The 12,328-nt window shown below is 37.7% G+C and overlaps 2 protein-coding genes across 3 annotated transcripts in view; one reads left to right on the top strand and one right to left on the bottom strand.

Moving 5' to 3' along the window:
- Nucleotides 1-1,630: 1,630 nt before the first annotated feature.
- LOC136255345 (protein sidekick-1-like) overlaps nt 1,631-12,328 on the bottom strand; it is a 95,814-nt gene continuing 85,116 nt past the window's right edge. Inside the window, exons 16-26 of one of the 2 annotated variants that reach the window (XM_066048086.1) lie at nt 4,960-5,002; nt 3,385-3,459; nt 3,281-3,329; nt 3,211-3,230; nt 3,080-3,132; nt 2,934-3,012; nt 2,791-2,868; nt 2,669-2,738; nt 2,551-2,615; nt 2,047-2,210; nt 1,631-1,994 (exon numbers count right to left, since the gene is read on the bottom strand). In XM_066048086.1, coding sequence (XP_065904158.1) covers nt 3,437-3,459; nt 4,960-5,002 — 66 coding nt within the window. In that variant the 3' untranslated portion in view covers nt 1,631-1,994; nt 2,047-2,210; nt 2,551-2,615; ... (5 more) ...; nt 3,281-3,329; nt 3,385-3,436. Of the gene's footprint in view, nt 1,995-2,046; nt 2,211-2,550; nt 2,616-2,668; nt 2,739-2,790; nt 2,869-2,933; nt 3,013-3,079; nt 3,133-3,210; nt 3,231-3,280; nt 3,330-3,384; nt 3,460-4,863; nt 5,003-12,328 lie in introns of those variants that run through there. The other variant, XM_066048085.1, reaches the window with a different exon arrangement.
- On the top strand, nt 5,091-8,362 carry LOC136255353 (52 kDa repressor of the inhibitor of the protein kinase-like). Its single transcript, XM_066048097.1, has one exon. The coding sequence runs from the start codon at nt 5,963-5,965 to the stop codon at nt 8,258-8,260; it is 2,298 nt and encodes a 765-aa protein (XP_065904169.1). The 5' UTR covers nt 5,091-5,962; the 3' UTR covers nt 8,261-8,362.

Here is a 12,328-nt window from a genome sequence, read left to right as displayed (position 1 = left end):
TGAGTAGTTTCTTACCTAATATGTCACATCTGCCATTAGCTACATATACTTCGACTGCATGTCTTTTGGCCATATTTTGTAGCACAGTTTGACATTTATAGTAGGTCATTATCAAGGATGGTCTCTGAATGTTTTAAGCTACCAATTGTCATACAGTTACATATAGCTTTGTATACTAACTGTAACGTTTAAAGGCTATGTGACAAGTAACACCTTAAAAGATGTCACGAACTATCTGCTCTTAATTGTGGCTTTATTTTGCAAGTGGAATTTTTTTCACACAGGTGAGTGCAGTAAACCATGTAAGCTAATTTGGCACCATGCAAATTTACTTCATAATTAATTTCATAACTTTTAAAATCTGTAGTTCACTTTTTAATAAATGGTTATTGCACAAATCTAGGTATCTGCGCCATTTTAGAGACCTGAAGAATGGCACTTAGGGATAAATGCTAAGTAATTATATGTTGTGCCATTCCAAAGGTCTCTAAATAGTGCAGATATACCTAGTTGGATTTGCGCAATAACTGATTTAGACTATGGCTTGTGTACCTCTGGTCAATGGCAGCTTCCTGATCGAATTAGTGCTGGCTAAAATAATGCACTGGTAGGCTTCCTAGATGAATATGAATGATTTGATTTCTATGTCTGTCGGTAAACAATAAATGTACAGGAAATAAATAAGGGACCTAGACAAACACAAAAGGAAAAAAAACTCATACATTAATTATTCAGTTTAACATATCTGTGAGATCTCTGAGGAGCGAGCATTGAAAATTCTGTATGAGCAAGATATTGCAATTCTGGCAGCTTGATAAAACAATGATTTAATAGCTATGGACATTAACTGAGATACATTGGTTAGTGTCGCATGTGTAAAGTACCCTAAGCAACTAATCTTAATTGTAACAAGCTGGGCATACATTGAAGGTCCAGTAATAATGAGCTATAGTGATCTAGTTTTCTGCTGTTAGCATGATGGCATTATTAGAAACCAATATCAAATCTGGTCTACTGAATAGTACTTAACAGACTAACACTTGCATGATAGCTGGGGAGTTCAGCATAAAGCTTGTAAGATGGTACATCTCTCTTCTTAAACTTTTAACAAAGACCTGAAGAACAGAGAGTCATGGCGCCATGTGTATCTCCCTTGATCTAGAGCAGTGGAACAACCAGTTACAATATGATTAGATGTAGGCTGAGACGAGTGGCAAAGAGCACGCTTCAGATTTACAATGATATTCCATTTTTCCAGATTCAATGGAGTTGACAACGTATCACACAAGCACACAATAGGAAAGACAATTGTTTCTCAGGGAGTCCATACATCAGCTTCCTCCATATTGGATAATCTTACTCTTTATGATCCAGCGATGTTTTCTAACAACATTTCCACCTTTGCACTCCAGTAATAATTTCTGGTGGCTGTTGTGACTGGAATCCAGCAAACATGCGACAAAACGTTTTTGTCACAGGTATCTAACCAGTTTAGTTACCTACCTGTGGGTATCTGTTGGATTGTAAATAACAACTACTCTTCAAAGCACACTGTGCGTGACATGTAAACTCATTCCACAGAAGTAGTGCATGGTGTACCATTACAAAGGATCATTTTAAATTGTAACCATTCTCAAACAAGAAAGGTTTTTAGATTTGAGAAATTAGGCTAGTGATAAATATAGAGCATCAATAAACTACATTCTTATGGTGACTTACAATACGATATTAAGCATAAAATCACCTGTGTTAAATAAAAAAACCCGCTTATATTTGGTAAAGGTAAAGGCCTGTACATCCTATCACAAACAATATACCCATTAAAAATCATACAAACTACTTTAGTTTAGTTAAAATCCTCAATAGAGGTTAGTATAAAGAAGTAAAATAGACTGATATCAGTAGTACATCAGACAATGCAGATCTCCACTGTGATATCTTTTGTTCAATGGGCAGTTGTTTATATGCTTTACATTAGTCTGTAGAAAAAGCACCTGTGACATTCAGAATTATCATGACATCACGTAACATAGATTGGTCATGTACCATATAAGGGTAACTGATTCTGCACGGCCAAAAAAAAATCAGGAGTAAAGTTTATGATAAGTTTCCCAGTGTTCATCATGTAGCTCCACTGTGTCAAGGAACATATAAGTTCTTGAGAACTTGATGTCCTTGATGTCCACTTTTCTGGAGTTGCTCCCATTAACCTATTGTAAAAAATTACACACATTTGTAGAGACACATCTGTATAGCAAGTATAGAATACAAGTAACTGGAGAGAAACATAATATATATTCTTAGTTATGAATTCTAGAGAATTAATAATACTTCTCTTCTATTTATTTGACTGATGAGGTAAAATCCTGGAAAACATTACTACTAGCTTTAAAATTTTTCTTTCTTAGCTGATAACATGTTGTAGGAAGAAAATTATTTAAAAGCTAGTAGAGATAATTACAATAAAAGCGTATTAACATAAATTACATAAAAATGACCAAAAGACCAAGGGAGTACACAAAAAACCCTTGCTATAAATAATAATATTACATGTGACATATCCTTTGCGGTGATCACTGCAGTGTGCTACACTCTCACATGCTAATAAAAAAGACCTAACAATAAATAAGTATTTCTTTGATAACATTCACATTGCCAAATAACTCACTAGAATCACTCATGGTACATTTTTTCTTTAAAACTTCACTCATCATCATGTGCTTGTTTCTCTGCTAAACCTGTTGATGTGTTAAAAATGTAGTGGCCACCATCTCACAGTATTATAGTCACCTGATTAGCCATTAAATCTGACAGTTACAGAGTGTACATGTTCAGTCTTGTATCACACGATGTGGTGAGTGCATGTTCCTATATAATATAGAGACATAGTGGAAGCTAAATGATTACATGTATGATATGTACCAGAAAATTACCTGCTATCTGTTGTCTTATTTTCTTCACCAACTTTATAAGTCCTCTAATACAACATATGACTGCTCTATGTACCTCAACCTTATAAGGAAAAGGTTTGGGAGTTAAAAACTCACAGTTCAAACATTCCACTGTATCTGATTCATACACTAAACTCTGGTGATCATTATTTTCAATAGCTCTGGGATGTAGTTTGGCCACCTAATATAAGTGGACACATAAAAGAAGAAAAAGAAAACTGTGGGAATCACATAGACACCACACAATGTTGTTCAGTACTTTTTGTCTAGAGAATCTATCTGATCACACCTATCAGACAGCATGTTCAAAAAAAAAACACTGACTGTACCTTCCATCTTCCTAATCATTATTCGGGAACATCATCACACTGTGTATGCCCTAAAATCTAAAATGTCATGTCATATAATATCCCAAAGACTTATCAAATACCAATATATTAACAGATGTATCAATACCAATCTTCTTATTTATTGTGTCAATTATCTCACACACAGTCTATAGGAGCACCTGCACACATAATAACATAACACAATAATGTTGTTAGCAAGCTACAAAGTGTGCACAACATTTATGAATTCAGCACAGTAACTGTTGATTTATAAGGTTTAAGCTTGTAGGTCTTAGATGTGCTCTACAATACAGGGGAGTAAGAAGCAATCTTGGATTAACTAAAACTTTCACACAGATTGTAGTGGTGTACTATATCCTAGCTTAGATTGCCTTTATATGGTTTTTATATAGTGTAGTTCAGCAACTGACTGTTCTATTAGAGTATCCGACTGCTCTATTAGAGTATATCGATCTTACTATGGCAAGTCTGCCGGACCTACTCTGACGCCCCTGCAATATACAAGATGTGGAGAGTGAAGTTGCCATTTTTTACCTTATAAATGCTTTGCCACATTTTTAATACATGGACGAAGTCATATACAAGAGCAAAATACATAATCAGATGTTGCTACAGATACATCGTTGATTTATCTTTAGTCACTCAACTGTAGAAATCCATCCACTGTACAGTAGTATACCTGTGTATGACAAATAACATTCTTACTATCAAAATCACTCAAGATCTTCTCTTGCCTTTAGGTAATGATGGTTATTCAGTAAGCATCTTCTTTTTTGCTATAGCTATAGCTACCTTCCCAATCCTTCACTGATACATATATTCTTATGCCAATACAACTCCTGTTGATGAGCACATTATATAACTACCATGGTAAGCTATTACTACATATACTGCACACACCTTTTTATCAGCCAATGTTGATGGAGGAGCTCACTGGGCTCATTGAGCTCCTGGTTGAAGCATTTAACAGTTTCTGAAACTTTGTGAAGAATTGCTTCTTTTTACTCTACTTCAAAGTGTTGAAACTTGACCCAGATTAATCAATGAATTTAACTTGCATGATTCACTGATCATTTACACCAGTCATGAAAATCTTGTATGCTGCTGTCAGTGATTTCTTTAGCATATCGCAAGTAGCTATTCATCTTTTTATCTGATGTACTGTTTTATTTCTTTGCTTGATGAATGCTTACTCATCAGTTCTTGTGATTTGATGTTATGACATCACTGGCATGCAATTTGATTGAGTTCGCACTCAATCGTTTGTAAACATCATACAACCCTTTTAAATGTACTCATTGTATTATATATAATACTGTATTATATATATAATGGCATACTTGCACTTAACTGTAACCTTGTGCAACATCCAACAAATACATGTAGCAATACGTAAAATTTGTGCGGCAGCCAAGAAATGGCTAACTCAGATTAAACCTACAAGCACAGCAATTTGTGCTACGCAGTTTTTGGAGCAGGACACAAACTTTATGCTGTTACCATACAAACTACTTGTACACCCAACATGACCATTACATTATAAAACAACCAATTTAAAAAACACCACATTTTGGATGTTTGTAAGCACAGATATTATAATTATGATTACATTTGGATTTAAGTAAGTGTAATTCCACTTACACTAATATGATACTTACTCGTAATAGTAGTAGTAACAGACACAGCTTCACTTGTAGAAAACTGCAAGAAACAAATTCCATTTACATATGTAGAACTGTAACAATGTAACTAATAAGTGATACAACCTATCTTTCAAAACAGGCCCGTAGCCAAGGGGGGTTCGGTAGGTTCGGACGAACCGCCCTCTTGGGAAAAAGGTCCACAATTTCAGTAAAAAGGTCCACAATTCCAAGTCCATATAAGTCTACAGCAAACTGGAATCGATTCCTTAAAGTCCCCAAATCGCTAAAGCTGATAACAATCGATTGTGGTTTTACATTATACACGTGATTTAACACCTTATGTAAACAACGGTGATGGGACGCGCGAAACAGAAAGAGCGTGAGAGGAAGCGGTCAGCTTCTTCCTGTCAGCGACTAGATAAACTTTTTGCGAAGAAGAGCAAGGTATTTGAAGAAGAGGTGATTGCAATTGATAGTAATTCTGACGACGATTCCGCTGAAGATGTTTTGACCAGCTCTACTCCCTCCTTACCTTCTGGTAATATAGCTAGCTAGCTATATAGTTAGCTTGCTATAGTGAATAGATAGTAGATAAACATTCTAATTCTCGTAAATGCAAGTATTAAATTACCCGGTTTTGAGTGTAAAATGATTCTACTGTGCTCATGCAAACGTGGCGTGGCTTGTGCCTGTCAGTTATCTACTATACAACAGACTGTCAGTTACTGATTACTCCAGGATGCTGTAATTCAATGCACAACATATAAACAATAGATTGTGCTAATAATTTTAATTGTCATTAAATTATCAACTCAGTATACCATGTATAGTAGAAATACAGTGTAATGTATAGTATGAGTACGTAATACGTAGTATGAAACTGATGGCTCACAATAAATCATTCTTCTAATCTATTATAGGAACGGAAGTCATTTTAAATCCGGTTGAAGATATTACCAGTAGCCATACTCCACCATCACTACTTACCCCTGCATCATCATCAGCTTCTGAGTCTCAAATGGTGAAAGCAACTGATGTGCCACAACCTAGCAAAACACCAAGCCTTGTCCAAATGGACATTGGCATAATCTATTCTAAGGCTACGTCACCTGCTGATTTTTCTGCTGCAGTGCACTCGCTGACGGTGGCTGAAAAGTATGAATTGCTTACAAACCATAAAATTCCACACAAGGACCATGCATTTCCAACACAGCATGTTGGTGGTTGCAATCGCAGTTTCAAACCTGCATGGCTTTCACTGCATCCTTGGATGGTGTACAGTGAGCAGGTTGATGGAGTATTCTGCATCATATGTGCCATTTTCTGCACTGATTTGTCCAAAGGAAGCTTTGTTAACAAGCCATTCCATGCATGGAACAAAAAAAGTGAAAAGGCTAAGGAGCATGAAAATTCTTTGTATCATCAAAAGTGCATGGAACTGGCTGATAGCTTCAAATATAATGTTGAGCATCCGGATGTCTCCATCACATCTCAGGTAGATGCTCGCAAAGCTGCAAATATCGAACGCAACCGTAGCATTCTGAAATCTTTGGCTAGCGCTGTGCTGTTTTGTGGCAAACAGTGCATAGCCTTGCGAGGAGATGCAGAGAAACCTGAAACACCAGGTAATCCAGGAAATTTTCTTGCTCTACTAAAATTGCTAGCTACAAATGATGATATATTAAGGAAACATCTGGAAACTCCTGCAATGAGAAATGCAACATACATCTCTCCTCAAAGTCAGAATGATTTGATTGAGGTTATAGGTGAGCAAATATTCCAAGGCATAGTAGATGATGTCAATGCATCTCCATTTTATGCTATTCTGGCAGATGAGGTAACATCCCACAATGTGGAGTACCTAGCTTTATGTGTCAGATTTTTTGATCATAAGCAGAATACAATCAGGGAAGAATTTTTGGCATTTCTGCCCTTAGTAAGAATAACAGGTGAGGCAATTTCTGCTGTCATATTAGGCTTCTTAAGTAAGAACCAAATTCCAGCATCAAACATGCGTGGTCAGGGGTATGATGGTGCTAGCAACATGGCTTCAGATTCGGTAGGTGTCCAAGCACGTATTAAGCAGGCAGCCCCATTAGCTACGTATGTACATTGTAATGGCCATTGTCTTAATTTAGTTATCAGCAAAAGTTGTAAATTACCACAAGTACGCAATGTTCTTGATCGGATGCAAAGCTGCAGTAAGTTTTTTCTGTACAGTCCAAAGCGAATGGGTGTTTTAGAACTCATTATAAGGCAAAATGTGGTTGATGAGACAAGAAGAAAACCCTTGTTGGATGTTTGCAGGACCAGATGGGCAGAACGGCAGAGTGCTTATCAACACTTCTATCAGGCATATGTGTTCATTACTGAGGCTTTGGAGCTGATCGGCTACAAACGGCACATGGAAAAGTATGGCACCACCTATTCAGATTGGGGTACAACAAGCCGTAGTGATGCACAACAACTGCTAGCAGGAATCATCAGCTTTGAATTTATTGTAGTCTTTCTTACAACTTACCAATATCTCTCACACTTAGCTGGTATCACAGTAAAGCTACAGAAACGTACACTTGATATTATTGAAGCTCATGAAGAAATTACAGAGATTACCAAAACTTACAGCCTTGAGCGGAAAAATGTTGACTCTGGGTTTGCTAAGATATTTGAACACAGCAAAAGAGTTGCAGAAAAAGTAGATTGCACCATTCAAATGCCACGCATTGCCTCTAGGCAGAAGCATCGTAGCAATGCTGCAGCAGATAATCCTTGTGAATACTTTCAAAGGAATGTAGCAATACCACTGCTGGACCACATAATTTCTTTTTTGGACCAGCAGTTCTGTGATTCATCTGTTACTGCTATTATGCTGTTAGGGCTTGTGCCATCTATTCTTTGCAGAAAGAATATTAACCTTGAAACAGCTGTTTCCAAATACAGTGCAGATCTTCCATCCCCAGAACTATTCCAAATGGAACTTAAGCGTTGGAAAAATCGCTATACTGGTAAGAAAACCAGAGAAAGACCATCATCAGCTGGAGAAGCACTAAAGGAGTGTGACAAGGATATGTTTCCCAACATATTTGTACTTTTACAGATTGCTTGTACCATTCCAGTAACATCCTGCGAATGTGAGAGGAGTGCAAGTGGATTGAGGCGTTTAAATAATTTTCTAAGGGCATCAATGGGAAAAGATCGGCTCTCCCATTTGGCATTAATGCATATACACTATGACACTCCAATAGATCTTGACAGTGTAGTAGATACTTTTGCCACACAACATCCACGTAGACTCGAGCTGGATTCACTGCCCTGAAATTCACATAATTATTATTATGATTTGGCACTTGTAACATTTTTTTAAACCACTTACAGTTTAATAGCGATAACAATTAACACTTTTATAGTGTACAAATTCTCTATCATGATAATATTATTATGTGTATAACTATATAGTCCCTTGTTGCAATGCATATGGTACAAAATTGACACATCAGTAAAAATCGTGCTATTTTAGTGGCTGAAATGTCACCAAATTCAGTCTTTTAGCATGTATTCCTTAAAAAATTTCCTGGGGGGGCATGCCCCCAGACCCCCCTAGTTTTAGCATGCTTCGCATGCTGGGTGTGCGATATGCATAATTATGGTGCAGAATTAGTAAATAATTGTGCTATTTTAGTGGCTCAAATTCAGTCTTTCAGCATGAATTTTTTTTAAATTTCCTGGGGGAGCATGCCCCCAGACCCCACTAGTTTTGTGCGCTTCGCACACCTCAGCGTCACACTAAAAGGTCCACTTTTTCTTCAAAAGAACCTACCAACCTAAAGGTCTGCCTACGGCCCTGCAAAATAATAGGGTATCAGAACCATTGCCAAATATAAATATAAATATTATGTTCAGTTTGCTCAATTAATAATTCAAACCAGGGGATGGGAAAAGTAATGCAACATAAACCCGGGGCAGTGGAGACACCTTTATTTAGGGGGGCTGGGGGTCAAACTTGGTGATTCCATGGCTTAGTTGTAAGTTTAAAACCAAAAAAAAGAAGAAAAAAGATCACTACCTGTTGGCAATAGTTGCCCTCCACCTAAGCTGTATTCTTATTTATAACTACATACATAGCTTGCTACACTGCTCCTCTAAGAATACTGTGTCTGCTCTATTAGAGTGTCTTGATCTTAACTGCTCTATTAGACTATCTTGAATTATTGATGATATTGAGCTAGGCTCTCCATCATAGCTACAAATAATTTTAGGGGGGATAAGCCCCCATATAATCTTTTCACAGGGGCTGCAGCCCCCTTGCCCCCCTTCTCTGCCACCCCTGACATAAACTGGTATTACAATTACATACAAGCACTACTAAACAGTAATCTGTATTAATGTGTTGATTGTGTTCTTTTTTTCTATCTATCAAGATATACAAATAGTTTGTAGTTGTTTGACAGACAGTAAAGGTCAACTGAAATGAAAAAAATTTTTTTGGCAAATATGTTTGTTTACTCATGCAATGCACAGAACAACTATTTTTATAATTCAATTATGTGTAATTGTTGAGTTACGACACGCCAAAATTGTGGACAAAGATCTGTGGTTATTATTGCGGAAGCAACGTCACGATACATCACCTCGAGCAGAAGTGTACGTGATGACGAAGGCAGTAGTACGACTACAAGAGAGCTTATCATCAATATCACGTACAATTGTCAAGTCTTTAGCTATGCCTTGACATTGCATTGCTGCTGATTGTAAAACTACTAGCGGGATGGGGTACAGTTTGCACTCGTTCCCTACAGACGAGAATATGCGATGACGGTGGACAAGTGCTGTGAAGCAATACAGAAAAGACTGGGATGGCCCCTTGACAAGCTCCCTTTTGTGCTCAAGGCATTTTACTGAAGATTCTTTCGAGACAGAAGGATCTCTGTATCGTGATACCTTTGGAATTCCTGCCCAGAAGTGCCTAAAGCCAGACGCTCTACCTACCATCTTTCCAAAAAGCATCGACCAATTGCACACTAGCAACAGCAGTGCTCCACGTAGTCGTCCATTATCCAAAAGAAGAGAGCAAAGATCGGTAAGCCCATAGCTATGTGGTACACATGCAATAGGTATAATATATTATTATTATACAATCTAGCTAGCTATATTTAAAATTATTGTTGTGATACGGGTGGTAGAAGAACTCCTCTCTGCATCTACAAGTGCTGAATCAACTCTTGAGCATATGGATACCACAAATTCCACTGTTCAACTTCCTTTGTGTCACACTTCAACTGACAGTATGCGTCACTCCTCAACTCTCCCTTTGTGTCATGATGCTATGTGTCACTCTTCCGCAATGCCTGATCCACCTACACTAGAGAAAAACCCTAAGAGGAAGTCTGTAGCTGTGACTGTTCGTGTCAAAGGGGAGAATAAAGGTATAAAATAGATAACAGTATAGCATGATATAATAACATCATGTTCCTCTATGATAGCAACACAGACTGACACTTGTCCTCAACAAATCAGTGTTGGCACACAATGCAACTTGTTAAATGCCCCACCTCTGCAAAGGCTTCCACAGGTGACATCACTTGACGATTCCTTTGTCAATGAAGAGGAAACTGATCTGGACACATCATTTTTGTCAAACCAAGAAGACTACACCACAGAGTAAGCGCATATAACAGCAACACAAAAATTGATTAACATACCTTTGTGATGTCATAGAGATGGCACACAAGAGCTACCACCTCAGGATGAAGTCAAGTTCCTTGTGTATACATCCCATCTGTTAAGCCTATTCACAGCTTGCAGATCATGCCACCAACTATGTGATGGTGAGGTTGCCAACCTGAAGGGTACTTTTATCAGCATCAGACAAAGCTGCCATCACTGTGGATACACATGGGTATGGAACAGCCAGCCGTTTATCAGAGACACTCCAGCAGCAAACATACTGTTGTCTGCAGCAATTTTATTTAGTGGTTCCACCCCTGGAAAGATTTTCCACTTTTTGGGGTGCTTACGTGTAGCATGCACCACAGATAGAACATTTCACCTCCACCAATCACAGTATCTCCAACCGGCTGTTATATCTGTATGGAATCACCATCAACATCAAATACTTTCAGCCATCACAAAGAAAGACTGCCCTCTTACAGTTGGTGGAGATGGAAGAGCTGACAGTCCAGGTCATTCAGCAAAATATGGATCATATGGTGTTATTGGCCTGGATGCAAACAAAGTTTTACATATCGAACTTGTACAGGTATAATAGTGAATTGTCAAGCATACACTTTAATGTTTCAATTAAATTTCTGAATTATTTACAGAGCAATGGAGTCAAATCCAGTAATCATATGGAGAAATTGGATCGGTAAATGCTCTTCAGTTTTTGGCCGACAACTCATTGCAAGTGACAACACTAGTAACTGATCGTCACAAGCAAATTGCCAAGTACATGGATGAGGAAAAGCCAGATATTGAACATCGTTATGATGTGTGGCACATATCCAAAGGTGTATATATATATATATATATATATATATATATATACATAATAATAATTAATATTATTGGTTAACAAGAAGTTAGCACACTTAGCAAAGACCTAGCAGTGTGACCTCATTGGAGAATGGATCAAGAGCATTACCAATCATTTGTATCGGTGTGCTGCCTCTGCTCCAGATGGTGATGGTGACGAGATAGTGAAGCGGTGGAAGTCCTTGATGTACCATGTTTGCAACACACATGAAGATTATTACCACGACCCTCTAGATAGCCTAGAAGAGAGACAAAAGAAATGGTTTATACCAGGTCAGCATTAACTCTATTTTATTTAACATGTGGACAGTTGTTGTGCAGGGAGTAAGGCTAGTGAGAAGCTTGACAATGTGGTGACCAACACCAGATTGTTGCAGGACATGAAGAAGCTGTCACCATTATACCAAACCAGTAGCTTAGAGGCTTACCACAGTGTGGTCAACCACTTTGCCCCTAAGATATTGGCATTTTCAGACCATGGAATGCATGCAAGGTGACTGATGTGCAATTGAGCTCCATTGTACATACACTTCAAATTAGATTACTGATAGCAGCACTACACTTTAATGAGAATTTTGGGAGGGAACAAGCTACAACTTCAGCTGGAGCAGAACGAAAGCGAATCTGTTTTCCTAAACCTAAACAGGGAGAATTTACACCAAAGCCAATTCCTGTTCCTAAAACCTACAGTTAGTTATGTATATTTGTTTATTGTTTGATTAATGTATGTATTCTATAGAGTACGTTGATGAACTAACTGAAAAGACCATACACTACTGCATGAAGGATGATGATGATAAGCCCACACTACCCCCTCATAAACCATCATTAGCAAGTGCATACATACACCCAG

This window comes from Dysidea avara, chromosome 5 (genome assembly GCF_963678975.1).
Source record: "Dysidea avara chromosome 5, odDysAvar1.4, whole genome shotgun sequence".
Taxonomy (NCBI): domain Eukaryota; kingdom Metazoa; phylum Porifera; class Demospongiae; order Dictyoceratida; family Dysideidae; genus Dysidea; species Dysidea avara.
The sequence above is the reverse complement of the archived record's forward strand: the minus strand, read 5'-3'. Positions and strand labels throughout refer to the sequence as shown.